Below are 19,110 nucleotides of genomic sequence, written 5' to 3'. Positions count from 1 at the left end.
GCATCTTGCGTTTATGGGAGGTTGTGCCAGGACTTTGTGGAGGAGCGTCCTCCAGGAGGTGGAAAGGTGATGAAGGGTCAAGTACTGACAGTGACTTGGAACAGACAGGCTCCGGTGCTCTTACTGAAGGAAGCCACATGTTGTGCTTTGCACTAATCACTTCCCTCACAATGGACTGGGAAAAAAGTGAAATTGGTTGAGCCATGGACAATGCTGGGTTGTCCCGCTATGGGAAGTCAACCAAGTGGCATTGACATATAAGCAAAGGCAACCTGGCTCTGTGAAACATGCCCAGATTTAATAATCAGAGGCAAAATGTGACATTTACACATTAGAATTGTTGAGGTCTAGACATTAACACAAGCACCTGGCACATAGTAGGTTCTTTAACATGGGGGTTGGCTGGGCGTGGTGGCTCATGCCTGTAATCCCAGCACTTTGGGAGGCCAAGGACAGCAGATCACGTCAGGTCAGGAGTTCAAGACCAGCCTGGCCAACATGATGAAACCCTGTCTCTACTAAAAAAATAAAAAGGCTAGCCGGGTGCAGTGGCTCACGCCTGTAATCCCAGTACTTTGGGAGGCCAAGGCAGGTGGATCACAAGGTCAGGAGTTCGAGACCAGCCTGGCCAACATGGTGAAACCCCATCTCTACTAAAAATACAAAAAAAAAAAAAAAAATAGCTGGGTGTGGTGGTGGGCGCCTGTAATTCCAGCTACTAGGGAGGCTGAGGCAAGAGAATTGCTTGAACCCGGGAGGTGGAGGTTGCAGTGAGCCAGTCACGCCACTACACTCCAGCCTGGATGACAAGAGCAAAACTCCATCTCAACAACAACAACAACAAAAGAATAAAATAAAAAATTACAGCCGGGCGCGGTAGCTCACACCTGTAATCCCAGCACTTTGGGAGGCCGAGGCGGGTGGATCACCTGAGGTCCGGAGTTCGAGACCAGCCTGACCAACATGGAGAAACCCCCGTCTCTACTAAAAATACAAATTAGTCGGTCGTGGTGGCGCATGCCTGTAATCCCAGCTACTCTGGAGGCTGAGGCAGGAGAATGGCTTGAACCTGGGAGGCAGAGGTTGCTGTGAGCCGAGATCACACCATTGCACTCCAGCCTGGGCAACATGAGCGAAACTCCATCTCAAAATAATAATAATAAATAAAAAATAAAAAATTACAAAGACTAGCTGGGTGTGGTAGCTGGTAGCGCACACTTGTAGTCCCAGCTACTTGGGAGGCTGAGGCAGGCAAATCACCTGAACCTGGGAGGCAGAGGTTGCAGCAAGCTAAGATCACGCCACTACACTCCAGCCTGGGCAACAGATCAAGATTCTGTCTTGAGAAAAATAAATACAATAAAATAAAATGGGGGTCAAAGAAATGCTATTATCCATCATTTAGAAGCAAGAAGGTTGATCAAGCCCAGTGGCTCATGCCTGTAATCCTAGAACTCTGGGAGGCTGATGAGGCAGGAGGATTGCTTGAGGCCTAAGAGTTCAAGACCAACCTGGCCAACATAGTGAGACACCATCTCTTAAAAAAGTAAAATAAAGGAGTAAAAAAGCCCTCAACTTCTCACCTCAGCTGATCAAAAACCCAGGAATCAAACTAACAAGGCTTCCGCACCTTTTAGGAATTATCCAGTGGTGCAGTCAGTCCAGCCAGCTAATTAACCCTTTAAAATGTGTATTTGCGGCCGGGCGCGGTGGCTCACGCCTGTAATCCCAGCACTTTGGGAGGCCGAGACTGGCGGATCACGAGGTCAGGAGATCAAGACCATCCTGGCTAACACTGTGAAACCCCGTCTGTCCTAAAAATACAAAAAATTTAGCCGGCCGCGGTGGCGGGCGCCTGTAGTCCCAGCTACACGGGAGGCTGAGGCAGGAGAATGGCGTGAACCCGGGGGGCGGAGCTTGCAGTGAGTGGAGATCGCGCCACTGCACTCCAGTCTGGGCGACAGAGCGAGACTCCGTCTCAAAAAAAAAAAAAAAAAAGTGTATTTGCCGTGATGGCTAAATGTTACTTCTGGAAGCCAAGAGTAATCTGAGATAACTCTCCGTAGGAGGGTGCACACATCTCAACTCCTGGCTCATTTATCCACTCAGTGCAGGCAGGAAGCTGCATTCGATGGTTTTCCAAGTTTGGTTGGAAAGTGGCTTTTTGGTTTTGGTTTTGGTTTTTTGAGACAGAGTCTTGCTCTGTCACCCAGGCTGGAGTGCAGTGGTGCCAATTTTGGCTCACTGCAACCTCCACCTCCCAGGTCCAAGTGATTCTCGTGCCTCAGCCTCCTGAGTAGCTGGGACTATAGGCACGTGCCACCACATCCAGCTAATTTTTTTATATTTTTAGTAGAGATGGGGTTTCACCTTGTTGGCCAGGCTAGTCTCGAACTCCTGACCTCACGTGATGCACCTGCCTCAGCCTCGGAAAGTGCTGGGATTACAGGTGTGGTCCACCGCACCCGACCTGGGGAGTGTTTTTCACAGGGGAGTGTTTCACAGGGAAGCCAAGTCCTAGACTGTTGGGTGAGTTTGACCAGGTAGCTGCATCTTACTTCTGATGGTGATAATACTTCATAAGACTGGAATTCTTAGGCCAGGTGCGGTGGCTCAAGCCTGTAATCCCAGCACTTTGGGAGGCCGAGACAGGCGGATCACGAGGTCAGGAGGTCGAGACCATCCTGGCTAACACGGTGAAACCCCGTCTCTACTAAAAAAATACAAAAAACTAGCCGGGCGAGGTGGCGGGCGCCTATAGTCCCAGCTACTCGGGAGGCTGAGGCAGGAGAATGGCATAAACCCGGGAAGCAGAGCTTGCAGTGAGCTGAGATCCGGCCACTGCACTCCAGCCTGGGCGACAGAGCGAGACTCCACCTCAAAAAAAAAAAAAAAAAAGACTGGAATTCTTAGGAAATTAGTGTTCAGCATTCAGTGGACTGTGAATAGTGCAAACCAACTTTCTAGCCAGTTGGCCTTAAAAGACTATAACTTGCCGGGCGCGGCGGCTCACGCCTGTAATCCCAGCACTTTGGGAGGCTGAGGCAGGTGGATCACCAGAGGTCGGGAGTTCAAGACCAGCCTGACCAACATGGAGAAACCCTGTCTCTACTAAAAATACAAAATTAGCCTGGCATGGTGGCACATGCCTGTAATCCCAGCTACTCGGGAAATCGAGGCAGAATCGCCTGAACCGGGGAGGCAGAGGGTGCTGTGAGCGGAGATCGCGCCATTGCACTCCAGCCTGGGCAACAAGAGCAAAACTCCGTCTCAAAAAACAAAAAACAAAAATTATAACTCAACTGAAAGGAACCTAAAACTTGTCAACAGACTGCATGAGGAAACATTTTCCCCCTTCCATGCGTACAGCTTTTTCCTTCTCAGTGTTGCAACCAGTCAATTTCTGGTTTTTTTTTTCTGAGACACCATCTCAATCTATCGCCCAGGCTGGAGTGCAGTGACATGATCTCAGCTCACTGCAACCTCTGCCTCCTGGGTTCAAACAATTCTCCTACCTCAGTCTCCCAAGTGGCTGGGATTACAGGCTGATGCCACCATGCCTGGCTAATTTTTGTACTTTTAGTAGAGATAGGGTTTCACCATGTTGGCCAGGCTGATCTCGAACTTCTGACCTCATGATCTCCCCACCTCGGCCTCCCAAAGTGCTGGGATTACAGGCGTGAGACACCACACCTGGCCCTAAAACCAGTCCATTTTTATCTTGGTTTGTCTGGGTAGAATCGGAGCACACAATGTCACCAACTACAGTTGGCCCATACCCTCCACTTTAAAAGTCCTTGCTATTCTGCAGCCCTTTGCCTCAGGCCTATTAAAAAGTAAACTACTGCTGCTCTGCCACCCAGGCTGAAGCACAGTGGCAAAGTCATAGCTCAGTGCAGCCTCAAACTCCTGGGCTAAGGCGATCCTCCTGCCCCCGCTTCTCAAGTAGCTAGAATTAGCCTAGTGCCACCACACCCGTTTATTTTTTTTTATGGTAGTGATGGGATGTCCCTGTCTTCCAGGTTAGCCTAGAGCTCCTGGGCTTACACGATGCTTCAGCCTGGGCCTCCCAAAGCACTGCAATTACAGGTATGTGCCACTGTGCCCAGCTTCTATTTTCTATTTTCAAATGTCCTTGAGAAAAGGAGCTGAGCCCGTTCTAATACACACTAAAGACGAGCCCAAGAATTTGTCTTGCAATTGGACACAAGGTATGCCGGCTACTGTGTACTAAATTTTTTGGTACATTAAGGTTGCCATTTTGCTTTCTCACAGCCTAGTTCTCTTACAGATTCACAGATATTAGGAGCACCTCAGGAGATCACAACAGTTGAGAGTGAACTACTACCTTAAAGGGCTCCCAATTTTTGACATTCCCCAAAATAAACATTATTTGTGACCTATAACCTGACAGCCCTAGAATCTCACCAGCATGTAAAATCACTAGTTGAAGTTTCACTGTTAAGTGTGTGAAAAAGTATCACAGGCTTGTGGATATTCATTCAAATGACTACAGTAGCCCCACTTATCCAAAGGAGATACATTCTAAAATGCCCCAGTGGCTGCCTGAAACCACAGGAGTCCCAAGCTCCATACAATTTTTCCTATACATGCCTATAAATCTTAACTTCCAAATTAAGCACAGTTAAGAGGTTAACAGTATAGGACCATTTTGACAACTATTATATACTGTAACTGTATACATTCACACATGTAAATGTATACCGTCTCAAAATATCTGAACTGCAGCTGACTATGTGTAGCTCAAGCTGCAGATAACAGCACCCACCTTACTGGATTTTCTTCCCAGTGAAAAAGTCCTTTTGAGACTTCAAAATGAAAATGCTATACTCGCCCTCTCAGAAACTGTATCCAAGTAAGATATTTGAATTTATCCTTTACTTGTACACCGACCAGCTCGAAGCTTTCTAAACCAATGTTGTCCCATTAGTGCTAGCCCACGCTTCCCCAGTCACTAATGATGTGAAGACAAAAAAAAATACAACAATTTCTAAATCCAATAGCAAGTAACATTCCTCTACAAAACAAGGAGAATGACCCCAGTCCAAAAAAAATCTTTATGTTCCTTTATTGGAGCAAGATTCCTGATCGGTATACAGTGATGTATTTACTAAACAGAGACCTGTGCAGAAATTACATACTATCCATCTAGATAGGTTGTTACACTTTTGCCTATTGATGGAATAGTTCCATTTATCAAGTTTTATACATCAAAAAGCTTTTGAATTTCACCAGACTGTCCATTAATTCACCTCTGAAAAAGTGGCATTTAATTTCAGCAACTATATTTTACAGCATTAAAAAGCTTATGCATTAGGGTGCTTCTCTGCACAATGGCATTGAGCAGACAGAGCCGAGTCCCTTATCCCACCCAGATTCACAGTCACATTTGAGAGCTTTATACCAGAGAGCAGGGACAGTTACTGCTAACCATCACAGACTTCTTACTCTGAGAGCCTATCTTCTTGGCCACATTTTATATAGCCAATGAAGACATGCCAGCAACTGTCCCATGTATAACTTTGCATTAGAGCACCAGGTCTGTTGGATGGTGGTGGCAGGCACTATTACTTTATATCCAGGTAAAAGGCCAATTTTAAAAACTGCCACTTGGAGATAAAAATCAAGGGCACAATATACTCAGAAAAGTATTGAGCAATCTGGTATCCCAAATGATGTGAACACTTTCAGAAACCAATGGTAAATTGAACCCACGTTTCCCAGCTATGGAGATATTAATACATTGATTCAAATCCCATTACTCAATCCACATAGCCCTGAGGTCATCCTGCAAAGTGCGTATCAAAAAATACGAAGTTAGGGTGACAAAGTTTGACAGTGATGTTATACAAGTCAAACCTGAAGGTCATAGTAAGCATACCTATGCTGAGAGAAAAGCATCAAATCCTTTGTGTACACATTTAGTTTTATTGTAACAAAGCAACTTGTACACTTTTAACGTTTAAAACTGAGCATCATCTTTCCTTTCCAGTGAAACAAAAAGAAAATTTAAAAATAAACAGGAACAAAATTACAATAGAGAATGTCAATTCCAAATAAGATCCTACAGGTTCTGCTGATTCTCCCATTGAGTGGCAGGGCTCAAGTCATCATTAGGAGAGAATTTATTTTTAAAAGTGTCATCTTAAACTGCAAGGATGTCTGTCAAATATCACAATTAAACATGCCAAAGGAGAAGCCATGTTGTCAAAATGCCCACTTAACCCACCCAAACATCTCAAACCCACCCTTTGCTGACCTTCTATAACCCCATTTTTTTAAGTTTTTTTTTCTTTTTTTAAACAAGAGAAAGTAGACAGATACATGTTGGTAAATGCTAACTGTCCATATTCACATAGAGACACAGTGTACTCTCTGAGCCCAATATACAGAGAAAGGAGGAAAAAAGCTAGAATTCTATGCACTACTACACAGGGGCCTAGCACCCTCCAGCTTCCAGCAGAGCGAAGGGAGCAGGGTTTTCTTTTTTCCCACAGAGCTCGGTGGTGTTGATTCCATACAGTTTTTGTTGAGACAGGAAGGAATAAAACTGAACTTCGAACAGAAAGGGGTAGAGACTCTTTTCCCATTGTATTCTGCTCAAGGTATTTCCCCCCAAATAAGTTGAGAACCATGGAGTAGAGAAAAGAGACCTCAAGGACAGGGTGACTGAGCACAAGAGGAAAAAAAAAAAAAAAAAAAAAAAAAAGACTGCAACTTGCTCCCAGGGACTGGAGAAAATTTAAAAAAAGGAAGGTTGGAATCCATCAGTGTTCTGTTAGTCATCTTCTCCTTCATCCTCCTGAAAGAAAAAGTGGGCAGTTAATCTTCACAATTAATGCTGAGACTTGCTTTCATATGGACCACAATGGACCCCACAGAACATATGCCCTGGGGGCACTCCAGTTTCTAAACCTGTAAGTCAGCTGCATCCATTCGAAGGAAACACCCGTGTTGATGTTGCTTATTAGTAACTTTTCGGTTCTAACCAAATCAGGCACATTTCAGATCAAATAATCCGAAATAAAACCAACCTATCCTAATTCGACTATTCAGGAATTGTGCAGTTTGTCGAAAATATGTGAAGCTTTATTATTTCAGAGATGTCAGAATTTGACCAGCTACACTGCCTATATTGCTTAAGTACTAGCTAGAGAAAAACAAGCTTGGGTGATCATAAGACTAACTAAAAAAAAAAGAAAAAAACAAAGAAAACCCAACTAGTTAAACATTAGTACCACATGCTTATCAAACATTTCCTTAATTCTTGAACAACAAAATGGCTTATTTTTTCCACAATCAGTTCTGGTCAGTTCTACCACACTATATATACAACCCCCAAAATAACATGGTGAATTCTTTAAAGGTTATCTTTGCGGGGTTAGCCAAATTTTCTTTTACCTCTCCTTCCTCCCCTTCATCATCATCTTCATCTTCTTCACCTTCATCCTCATCCCCTTCTTCATCAATATCTTCTAATCCTTCCTCCTCTTCATCATCATCATCATCTTCTTCTCCTTCTCCTTCTTCATCATCCATATCAGGAACCTTAAAAAAAAACACCACCACAGTGTAAGGACTCGTAAGGACTCATTTTTAAACTGAGACAAGTCCAACTTTGAATAAATGAGTATTTCAACTCACCAAGTAGTACTGTAATGGGTTTGGCCAAATATCATCTTTGATGACCTCTCCTAACTCATCAGCACCTGCATCAGAATGGTCAGTAAACCAGGTAAAGAAGCTCTCTGGCTCCTCATGCTGCCTCTTCCTGCTGGCTTTATTCTGCGTTTGACTTGAACGTTTCGTCAAATCCTAAATGAATACCAGAAGAGCTTTTGATACAATCTCTCTATAACACCAAAACTCCCTATAATTTAAAAAATAAGATTTTCCCCAAAAGCTCAGCAAAAAAAAAAAAAAAAAAGCAGTATACTATATACACTATTATTATTACCTAAGAGCAATTATAAAACTGTACAGCAGGTAGAAATAGTATCAACTAAATTTGGTTTTCCATAAAATTTGTTCCACTGTAACAGCCACTAGCACAACACAGCTCAAATATCTAAATTATGTCTTACTACCTAAATATGGATGTAAATGATTTTGAGAAATGGCAAGCCATTTGAAGAACTCAGTCACCATTGCAGAAAAAACAACAACAAAAAATTTAGTCCAGTTCTCTCTTTTTTTTTAAAAAAACGCAGTCTTGCTCCATTGCCCAGGCTGGAGTGCAGTGGCACAATCTCAGCTCACTGCAAGCTCCGCCTCCCGGGTTCACACCATTCTCCTGCCTCAGCCTCCTGAGTTGCTGGGACTACAGGTGCCCTCCACCACGCCCAGCTACTTTTTTGTACTTTTAGTAGAGACCATGTTTCACTATGTTAGCCAGGATGGTCTCTATCTCCTGACCTCGTGATCTGCCCACTTAAGCCTCCTAAAGTGCTGGGATTATAGGCATGAGTCACCACGCCCAGCCCCAGTTCTCAATTCTTAAACTTGAGCTAGATTTTCTTTTTTTTTTTTTTTTTGAAGATAAGGGTCTATGTTGCCCAGGGTAAACTCCTAGGCTCAAGAGATCTTCCTGCCTACATCTGTAATATCTAATGAGAACTTAAACTATTCTAATATTTGGCTTCAGCACACTGGAACGTTTTATATTTTAAGGTTTTCTATTTAGCCACATTACCAATGTATCAAGCACTTTGTAAGCGGTTAAAACTAAAGTGAAATAGGTAAAATGCTATTTTTGTCAAATAATTCCTCAAAGCATACCTTTCCAGATTTCCATTTGATTTCGGTGGACTTTGAAGATGGATCACCACTCTCATTCAGATGAAATTCTTTGGAGAGAACTTTATTTTCAAAGTAAGGATTTTCATCAAAATACTGAAATTGAAAGATTAGAAATATGAACAGGTCCAACCAAAGCTCACATTAAATTCCACAGTGGCAAACAAAATTAAGCTAGAGATACTTACAAAATCTATTCTGTAACCTGATTTAATATCTTCAAATTCTGTCACTTCAACTCTGGTCAAATAATGCAGTGCCTCTTCGTCTTCCTCCCCAAGCAGTGCAGACACTAGGCCAGAAAATTACAGGTCAGTTGAATTTTCAACAGGCATACACTAACAACAATTTAACTGATCCCTTTAAAATTTTTCCAAACTTAGAATCTTTGGTTTTATAAACCCATTATTAACTAAAGGCAATTGCTCAATGTCAGACTGTCACTATCTTTCATCAAGCAATTAGAATATAGCTTCTCCTAAACAGAATAGAAAGCAGTAGCTGCAAGTCTTTTCCCATCTTCTGAGTTTTGTTTTTTTTTTTTGAGACACTGTCTGGCTCTTGTCGCCCTGGCTGGAGTGCAATGGTGCACAATCTCGGCTCACTGCAACCTCCCCCTCCTGGGTTCAAGCGATTCTCCTGCCTCAGCCTCCCAAGTATCGAGTAGCTGGGATTACAGGTGTGCGCTACCACGCCCAGCATATTTTTTTGTATTTTTAGTAGAGACAGGGTTTCACCGTGTTGGCCAAGCTGGTTTCCAACCTGACCTCAAATGATCCGCCCACCTCAGCCTCCCAAAGTGCTGGGATTACAGGTGTGAGCCACTGCACCCAGCCTGTCTTTGTTGCATGCGACCCAACATGTTGGACTAAGTCTTCAAGCTTCCTCCATTCTAAGAAACACCATTTATCCTTTAATAATGCCCTGTCCAAAACATACCTTGTGGATGGTTGACAAATGTTGTTACCCAAAAATTTGGGATTTTGGCGATCAATTCTGACCTCTTCTGAAAAAATGGTTGGCGGAGTTTGTTATATTTCTGTTCTACTTTCAAAATCTCCTCACTGGCTTGTTCATTAAGTCTGAAGCAAATGAAAAGAGATGTTGATAATGATAGTATTTAACAAATTAAAAAATTGCTTCAGATTACAGATGTGTATATTTACTTACTAGCTTTGGAACCATGCAAAATACTAAATTACAATAACCATTATCACCTAGTTTAAACACTCAAATCAAAACATGGCAATTTTGTCTGATTTATCAATAAATACTCAGTAATAATGACTATTAAGAGTGCCCAAACTCAACACTCTGGTAACATTGCGTGTATTTACTTCACCCATTCTATTTCCAGTCCCATTTCAATTGTTTCCCTCAAGCACAATTTCTAAATAAAGTGGCTAATTCCGTAACAAAGTTGTAAGGCAAGTTAGAGCAACCACTGATGCCACACTGCTAAACCATCAGAAGACCTACACTGCAATTTTTAGTCTTTGAAAGCAAACCCAAACCTTGTAAGGTCAATGTACTTTCATCAAACACTTTGTACAATCACTTCACCAAAAAACACTGAATCTACGTAAGTATTTCCAACCAAGTTAGAACCATTTCCCCTTTGACGGTGGATAGATTTGACCACAGCTTCAATGATTACCGGGCCATTAGACACATCTCAGAAAATTTATCCAAAGTATATTAAGAAAAATGTTACCTGTCTATTTCATTTTGTACTTCATCAATGTGTTCAATTGCTTCTTGCTGTTCTTTTTCTGCAAAAAAAAGGAGCAAAAAACTTAAATTCTACGATAAATTTACCTAGTTTTCCAGATGTCAATACTATAATATTCCAAAAGCCATTAAAACAAAAACGCCTACTACAAAGGTAAGTGTTCCACATGTTCATGCTTGTAGCTGACAAATTTCTATTTAATTAAAAGACCATTCACAAGTCATGCTGTCTGCTGGGTTACTCAGAAATTGGTTTTCTATAGCGCCTTTTTAAAGAGTTTCACTGCAACAGACCGATCCTTAAGGTTTCTACTATGAAAGATACAGAATAACCTTATTCAGAAGTCTTCACGTTTATTATTTCACATTATACACTTGCAAGAGAACAGTAGCAGCTGCTAACTAGAATATGGAAACTAAAGCCATGACAATGATACAAATTAGGCCACGACTACCACCTATCAAGGTAAAACTACCTCTCATAGAAAGTTGACGACTCTGCTATTACAATGAAGACACCAGACACGCCTACAAAGACTGGAAAGGCACCGGGCACCATCCTACACACTGGCCCTCACCTTCTCAGAGCAGGAACCCCTCCAACCCAATTCAGGCGGGCGGACCTCAGATACGGCCCCACACGACTTTGGAGCACTTACTGGGAGCAAATATTAGATCAGAAAGCAGTGAGGCACAGAAGGGAAAGGAAAAAAAGGGGGTGTGCTCTGGAATAGGTGCCCTTTTGTCCTGTAAAGACTACAACCCCCCTACAAAGCTAAGTGGGTGTGAAGGGGCCAGATCGCGCGGTTCATTTCCGGTAACCATCCCGGGATTGGCAGCCCCCCTGCCGAGAGCCTCCTTGGCAGAGGCCAGCTTTCTTAGCCATTTCCAAGACCCCCGATACACTGGTCGCGGCGCCAGGTTTCTCCGCACGCTGGTGCAACGGGGCGGCCGCCCCACGTGGGGAGTGCGCCCAGGCCGGCCAGAGCATCCTCCCGGCCGGCCAAGGCCCAGCGCGCGGCCGGCCGCGTGCTCCCCGCGCCCCCACCCAGCCCCAGCTCCAGGCAGAAGCCCCGCCGGGGCCAGCCTCTGGGCGGGGGTGCCGGGGACGCCGCCGCGGGCCGGGCGCGAAGCGGAACCGCGCGGGAGGTCGGGCGCGGGGCCGCGTCCGGCCGCACCATGTGGCGGCGGCGGCGGCTGATGGGAGCGAGGCATCATGGCGGAGCACAATAAAGAGAGGCTTCTCGGGAGGGAGGGAGGGAGGAGGCGAGGAGGGAGAGGGGTCTCCTCCGCCCGCGCCCGGCCGAGCCACCAGCGCCCCGCCTCACGCGCCGGCCGCCACTTATGCAGGCCCCGGCCCGGCCGCGCCCACAAAAAGGGCGCCAGGTCCGCGGGCCCCAGCCGGCCGCGCCGCGCCCGCCCGGCCCCGCGCGCCCCGGGCCACGGCAGCCTGCGGCCGGGGCGGGCGGCGAAGATGGCGGCGCGGGCCGGCCCCCGGGCTCGCTGCTCTCACCTGAGGTCTCGTCGGCCCCGTCGTGGTTGGAGTTGAGCTCCTTTTTACTGTGACTGGCCGCCGGCGCCGACATGGTGCTGCTCCGCGGTCGGGGGGGGAGCGGGGAGGGGGAGAGAAAGGAAGGCGAAGGGGGCGGGCAGGCGGCTCCCCTCACGCCACACGCGCGGGCGCCCGCTCGGTCCGGCCGCCTCCTCCCGGCGCTCGCTCGCTCTCCCTCCCCCTCGCTCGCTCGCGCGCGCTGCCCTCGCGGCCTGACGCCGAGGGACGGGCTGGGGCGGCGTGCCGGGCCCCGGCCCGGGCTCCTGTTAGCGGAGGGGAGGCGGAGGCGGCGGCGGCGGCGGGCGGCTCGGCTCCCTCACTCGCGCTCGGCGCTCCAGCCAGCTCGCTGCTAGCTCTCCCGAGCCGCCTCCTCCTCCACCTCCTCCTACGGCGAGGGGCGGGCGCAGGGCGCAGGCGCGCCAGGCCCCGCGCGGATGCTCCGCCTCCGGCCGGGGAGGCTCGCGCCGCGGCGCCATTGGCCTGGGCGGCGGGATGAGGGGGCGGAGTTGCGGCGCGGAGACACAGGGCCGGGCGAGAGGCGGGAGGAAGGCGCGCGGCGACGCACGGCCGCCCCCCGCGCCGCGTCCCCTCCCCCGCTCTCCCCTCTCAGGCCCGACCCAGGACACTGGCGCGCGGCGGGCCGGGGGGCGGGGCCTCGCGCGGAGGCGCGGGTGCCCCGGCCGGGGCGTCACGTGGTGAGCGAGCGGCTTCCCTGCTCCACGGGGCACCGGGAGCGGGGCGCCCACCACCCCGAAAGTACAGGCCCGGCCTCGCGTGGGGGCCCCGAATTCCGCCCGGCCTCTTGGCGCCTTCCACTTCGTGGAGAAAGCAGGGGGCACCCCATCCTGGATGCCAGATGGGGAACTGCCGATCGGACTCAAACTCGGGCTCGTGTGGGAAGCCCCAGGCTGTGTAGTCCGCGCGCAGGGCCATTCCTGGGTTTTAGTCCAAGCCCTGCCCAGCAAGCTTGTACCCTTGAGCAAGTCACCCTTCCTCTCTGAACCCGTTTCTGTTATGAAATGATAAACGTTACGACACTGAAGCCACATTAAACTCGAAGTCCTGTGAAGGCAGGGAGTACCACATTAGTCCGCAGTGCCCAGTGCCTGCAAGAATCAGACTGAGCGTTAAGTGCCACTTTCAGCAGCGCATGGCACGGTTATCTCACCGAGGCCCCACAACAGCCCCATGCGATAGGCAGTATTCTGTTCCCAGAGATGAAAGGGGCCAACAAGGTCTATTTGAGAGTCAAAGCTCTGCACCACTAAGGAGGGCAGAAGCATTTTGTTTAAATAATACTTTTCAAGTAATGCGGATGCCCCACACTCTGTCCCTCTAACGCCCCAAGACATGAACCACAAAAAGCCTGAAAAACCCTGATTAGTAGCATTTGTTTGTTTTGAGACGGTAGTAGTCTTGCTCTGTCCCCCAGGCTGGAGTGCAGTGGCGCAATCTCGGCTCACCTCAAGCTCCGCCTCCGGGTTCAAGCAATTCTCCTGCCTCGGCCTCCCGAGTAACTGGGGCTACAGGCACGTGCCACCACGACCGGCTAATTTTTGTATTTTTAGTAGAGACGGATTTTCACCACCTTGGCCAGGCTGGTCTACTGACCTGAGGTGACCCACCCACCTCGCCCTCCCAAAGTGCTGGGATTGCAGGCGTGAGCCACTACTCCCGGCCAGCACCATTTGTTGATTTTAGTGGTACGCTGGCCAGTTTCAAATCCTGGCCACGCAGTGGCTCACTCCTGTTATCCCAACACTTTGGGAGACCAAGGCAGGAGGATCGCTTGGGCGCTTGGGTCCAGGAGTACCAGTCTTCAGGGAGCCCCAATGCAGCCACTGCACTGAAGCCTGAGTGACAGAGCAAGACCCTGTCTCTAAAACAGAAACAAAAAATACCTGAAATCTCTCTTTGGACTTTTTTTTTTTTTTTTTTTTGAGACGGAGTCTCGCTGTGTGGCCCAGGCTGGAGTGCAGTGGCCGGATCTCAGCTCACTACAAGCTCCGCCTCCCGGGTTTACGCCATTCTCCTGCCTCAGCCTCCAGAGTAGCTGGGACTACAAGCACCCGCCACCTCGCCCGGCTAGTTTTTTGTATTTTTAGTAGAGACGGGGTTTCACCGTGTTAGCCAGGATGGTCTCGATCTCCTGACCTCATGATCCGCCCATCTCGGCCTCCCAAAGTGCTGGGATTACAGGCTTGAGCCACCGTGCCCGGCCTCTTTGGACATTTTTAACCAGAACGTGGTGTTGGAATTCTGCCTTCCAGACTCAGACTTTACTATTGGCTCTTTTTTTTTTTTTTTTTGAGACTCACTCTGTCTTCCAGGCTGGAGTGCAGTGGCGCCATCTCAGCTCACTGCAACCTCCATCTCCCGGGTTCAAGTGATTCTCCTGCCTCAGATGTGTGTCACCACGCTCTGCTAATTTTTGTATTTTTGGTAGAGAGGTTTTCACCATGTTGGCCAGGCTGGTCGCAAACTCCTGACCTCAGGTGATCTGCCTGCCTCTGCCTCCCAAAGTGCAGGGATTACAGGCATGAGCCACTGTGCCCAGCCCACTATCAGCTCTTAAAGTTCAAGCAACATCTTTTATGTTCAAGACAGCGCATGTCTTAGACAGGAGGCTAAGTGAGGGCCTTAGCCTCCTGAGTATCTGGGATTACACACGCCCACTACCACAACAAGCTAATTTTTGTATTTTTTAGTAGAGACAGGGTTTCACCATGTTGGCCAGGCTGGTCTCAAACTCCTGACCTCAGGTGATCTGCCCACCTCAGCCTCCCAAAATGCTGGGACTACAGGCTTGAGCCACCCACCGTGCCCAGCATAAACTAAACTTAGTTGCAAGTGACAGAACCAAGATTCTAAACCAAGTAGCAATGGACAAAGCCCTTACCTTAAAACAGTTTTTCTATTTTTATTTTATTATTATTATTATTATGAGACAGGGTCTCTCTCTGTCGCCCAGAACCTTGGCTCACTGCAGCCTTGACCTCCTGGGCTCTGGGGATCCTTCCACCTCAGCCTTCTGAGTAGCTGGGACCACAGGCAAGCACCACTGCCACCTTGCCTAGCTAATTTTTTATTTTATCTTTTGTACAGACGAGGTATCATCATGTTGCCCAGGCTGGTCTCAAACTCCTGAGCTCAAACCATCCTTCAGCCTCAGCCTCCCAGAGCTCTGGGATTACAAAAGTGAGCCATCGCAGCCCGCCTCAATTTTTTTTAATGTGACCAACAGTTAGTTAGAAGTACTTTTGACATCATGACCTAGCACACACAAACCAAAACTTACCCTTACCAAGGGTGGTGTGATTCTAATTTCCTATTTAAAATGCAGGGCACACCCCACCAAAGTGATTTCACGACCCACTCCTGGGCTGAGTCTGTCTGAGAACACTATGCCAAGGGCTGCTGCTTCCATCCTCAAAGCCTGACCCACACGGTCACTCCCGACCCACAACATCTCCTGAGTGCCTGATCTGCCTGTTTCCCAAGCACCTGCAGGGGTCCCAGGGAACCCTGTAATGTCTTCTGACAGGGGAGTGGGCTTTCAGTTTCCCTTTCTAGCCTCCCAACCCTCCCTGCCCCTCTTTTCCTGCCCTTCCCCACACAGTGCTTCTCAAGATAAATGTGAGGAGCACACTAGGAAGTTGAAGAGAAAGAGAAAGCAAAAGGGCCAGGGGTGTCAGTAAACACGGACGAGCTGGGGGCACACTGAGAGGTTATTCATCCACACTTAGGACTCTGCTCTCTCCCCGTCTCCAATGCCAGTAGCTCTGCATTCTCTCTCCTTGGCCTCCCCCCTCACTCAGAATTCCTCCCTCTCCTCTCTCCTCCCCTTCCTGGCCCCTCTGGTTGTTTTCTTTTGTTGTTGTTGTTCTTGTCGCCCAGGCTGGAGTGCAATGGCACGAACTCAGCTCACTGCTCACTCGGGAGTTCAAGCGATTCTCCTGCCTCAGCCCCCCAAGGGGCTGGGATTACAGGCGTGCGCCATCACGCCTGGCTAACTGTCTTTGGTAGAAATAGGGTTTAGCCATGTTGGCCAGGCTGGTCTCAAACTTCTGCCCTCAGGTGATCTGCCCACGTCGGCCTCCCAAAGTGCTGGGATTACAGGCATGAGCCACCGCACCTGGCCCCCGGCTCCCTTTGAAGAGGACAGAACCCCACCGCCAGAAACACTGGAACAGAGAGAGGCTGGCATTCCCCACAGTGCTGCAATGTCCCAGGCACAGACCAACAAATCTCCAGAGCCTGGAACATCTCCCCCTACAACACACACATCTCTTTGAGCCTCCTGTTCTGATCTGTAAAATTGGGATGTCCACAGCATACGGCTGTCAGGATAGAGAAGTGCTTGGCACAGCTCCTGGCACGCCATCAGTGCCTACTAAGCAGCAGGAGCTGTTATTTGGGTTTAGATGAACCCCCTCACACCTTTCCATCTTTCCATCCCTTCCAGTCCTGTTAATGCTCCCAGGAAGCTCACTGGAAGGAGACTAGGAAGACTCATCCACATTTTGCTGCGCACAGTGCGCTCTAGAGCACTGATGATGTGCTAGGCGCTGTCTAGTGCTTCCCTTAGATTTCAAATCACAGCAAGCCTGGAGATCGATCGGTACTGTGGATCCCATTTTACAGAAGAGAAAACAAGCACAGGTTGTTTTACGTGACTCACCCAGCAAGGTAGGTTTCAAGCTGGGCAGGAGGTCTCCGCATCCCATGTGGAAGAAAAGGGTCCACACTGAGCCCTGAGGTAGGACTCTTAGTCAGTGCTTCTTCCATAAGAGTTGCCTGCCCTCAGCCAATCAAAGCTTCCTGCTTGCTTGCAGGCCCTGGGCCTATCCACACCCAGCCCACGAAGTCTCCACCACAACCCTCCCCTAGGAGCCAGACCTGATCACCAGAACAGTCAACTGTGTATCCAGCTCCAGCTATGTGTCCCAAAATGCAGCCCTCACCTCTGAGTTTAAAGGGGGGAAGGGCACGCATGAAACTGCTGGTTATAATGTAATGACAAGAGGGTAGGGCAGCCTGACTCTGGGACTCCTAACTCCCAAGTGCTGGGGCTCACACGATGCCCACAGGAAGTGACTTTCCAGCAGAGAGCTGGAGGTGGTACACAGGTAAGGAGAGGAAAGGACAAGTGGGTATCTAGGCCGAGGTCAGAGGGTAGAGTCCCAGGAGGTCAAGGTGAAGGGTACCACCTTGAGGGAGGCCCCCAGGTGGGGAGTCTCAGGAGTGTGAACCCAGAGAGGTCGGCGGGGACCGGGTGGGCGGGCCCCAGAAGTTTCTGAGCACCTGGAGGACGTGGGGAGGCAAGGGAGGGGTTTAAGCCGGGGAGTGGGCCACGTGATTGGCTATGCTCAGGCTGAAGGGGAGGAGGAGGAAGCTGGAAGCCAAGATGAGGAGGTGGCAGAGATTCAGGCCAGAGTTGTGGGCCGCCGTCGGCAGCAAGAACAGAGAGAGAGGTGGACAGATCTGAGAGATACTGAGGTAGAACCACCAGGAATCGGGCATTTGACTGGATGTGGGGGGTGAAGGAGGGGCCTCAGGCTGGCTGGCAGTGCCCCTTGCCAAGAAAGGGACCCCCAGAGGAGGAAGTTTGGAGGCTGGGGAGACAAGCTCAGGGGTCAGTGTTGAGTTGGGGGCAGGGATGAGCTCCCGTGCACTCCCGTTCTCCCAGTCTAGTCCCTTCTGGTTCTTCACGTAAACTTAATCCACCATCCCAGGCTTAAAACCCTTCAGGGGCGCTTAGGGGTCACATCTCAAGAGGGATTGGGGGGGAAAAAATCAGAGAGTCAATCCTTGCAAATCCCTTAAATCTCCAATAAAACTTAGCGCAGAAACATACCTCCCTTCTTCGGCAAGCCTGCAGAGGCTGATGTCTCCTCCGGTCCCAGAGCAGGCGGTGGTCTTGGTTTCTTCTTTTGAGGCAGGAGTGGAGACTGGCGTTTAGGGGCCATGCTGTTAGGGAAGTCCTAGAACCAGACCACGAGTCTCCTCACCCGTCCGGAAGCAGGCTGAACACTGAGACTGCCCCAGGTGCCAGCGGTTTAAATCTGCACTGGAGCCGCCCTGCCTGTAAGGGATATTTACATGACAGTGGGACACACACCCCAGCCCCCTCCCCCAGCCTCATCCCACCCACCCTCCAATCAGGAGAAATTTCTTTTAGTTGCTCTCTGCCTGGCTCTGCAGGGGCACTCTTGGCTTTGGGGGAGGGGGCAAGTTCTTCCTTGAAAGCAGTCCTGTGCTTTCTATACCTCCTGGTTTCATGTAAACCCCTGCAGCCTATCCCCCAGTTCGTTCCCAAACCCCCAGGTGGACAGGCCTGCCCCTACTGAGAACTTATCCTCTTTTTTTTTTTTTTTCCTTTGGCCTCCAGAAGATTTAAACACGTGCTGTTGCCTCACCTAAGCTTGGAACATTCCTCAGTAAACCACACCCCCACCGCCCGGTCTAGCTAACTCCTTCCTGACCTCCCTTGTCTCTGCTTGAAGGGATAGATTAATGTTGAAAAAAAGGTTTCCCAATCAAGAATTACAAAGGAATTAGATGCCTGCATTAAAAAAAAAAAGAAAGAAAGAAAGAAAAGAAAAAAGAAAGAATTACAAAGGAAGAGGGAAAACAGGAATCTTTGGAGGCTTGGAGTGTTTATTCACTTTTCACTTATTTTAGAAAGGGATACAAGTTAAGAGTTAGAAGAGGTTTATTTTAGCTGGGCTTGGTGGCGGGCACCTGTAATCCCAGCTACTGGGGAGGCTGAGGCAGGAAAATCACTTGAACCTGGGAGGCGGAGGTTACCGAGATCTCACTGTGCACTCCAGCCTGGGCATTAAGAGCGTGACCCTGTCTCAAAAAAAAAGACTTTTTTTTTTTTTTTTTTTGAGACGGAGTCTTGCTCTGTTCTCTCAGGGCTGGCGAGTGGTCGGATCTCAGCTCACTGCAAGCTCCTCGGCCTCGGTTCACGCCTATATGCTCCTGCCTCAGCCTCCCGAAGGCTG

The 19,110-nt window shown here is 48.8% G+C and overlaps 2 protein-coding genes across 3 annotated transcripts in view; one reads left to right on the top strand and one right to left on the bottom strand.

The window, feature by feature from the left end:
- Positions 1–5,064: 5,064 nt before the first annotated feature.
- Positions 5,065–18,667, bottom strand: SET (SET nuclear proto-oncogene). 2 transcript variants are annotated; one of them, XM_003911226.3, is made up of 8 exons: positions 17,958–18,667; positions 10,532–10,589; positions 9,757–9,899; positions 9,006–9,109; positions 8,800–8,913; positions 7,666–7,836; positions 7,423–7,569; positions 5,065–6,823 (listed from the first exon to the last, which is right to left on the bottom strand). In XM_003911226.3, the coding sequence occupies exons 1-8, from the start codon at positions 18,067–18,069 to the stop codon at positions 6,800–6,802; spliced, it is 873 nt and encodes a 290-aa protein (XP_003911275.1). In that variant the 5' UTR covers positions 18,070–18,667; the 3' UTR covers positions 5,065–6,799. The 2 variants fall into 2 exon arrangements, with proteins under 2 accessions (XP_003911275.1, XP_003911274.2); XM_003911225.3 differs by lacking the exon at positions 17,958–18,667 and adding an exon at positions 12,062–12,492.
- Positions 12,535–19,110, top strand: part of WDR34 (WD repeat domain 34) — a 57,271-nt gene continuing 50,695 nt past the window's right edge. The window contains exons 1-2 of the mRNA XM_031654773.1: positions 12,535–12,993; positions 17,474–17,599. Of these exons, the coding sequence (XP_031510633.1) occupies positions 12,535–12,993; positions 17,474–17,599 (585 nt within the window). The remainder of the gene's footprint in view (positions 12,994–17,473; positions 17,600–19,110) is intronic.

This window comes from Papio anubis, chromosome 13 (genome assembly GCF_008728515.1).
Source record: "Papio anubis isolate 15944 chromosome 13, Panubis1.0, whole genome shotgun sequence".
Classification (NCBI taxonomy): domain Eukaryota; kingdom Metazoa; phylum Chordata; class Mammalia; order Primates; family Cercopithecidae; genus Papio; species Papio anubis.
The sequence above is the reverse complement of the archived record's forward strand: the minus strand, read 5'-3'. Positions and strand labels throughout refer to the sequence as shown.

Bases quoted from the DNA above. Each gene is read 5' to 3' on its own strand.
- SET (XM_003911226.3), bottom strand. From the start codon at position 18,069: ATGGCCCCTAAACGCCAGTCTCCACTCCTGCCTCAAAAGAAGAAACCA. The intron at 10,590-17,957 runs GTATGTTTCTGC...TTTTTTTTGCAG, and splicing joins AGGCTTGCCGAAGAAGGGAG to AAAAAGAACAGCAAGAAGCA. The intron at 9,110-9,756 runs GTATGTTTTGGA...TTTCTGGCCTAG, and splicing joins ATTTGTCAACCATCCACAAG to TGTCTGCACTGCTTGGGGAG.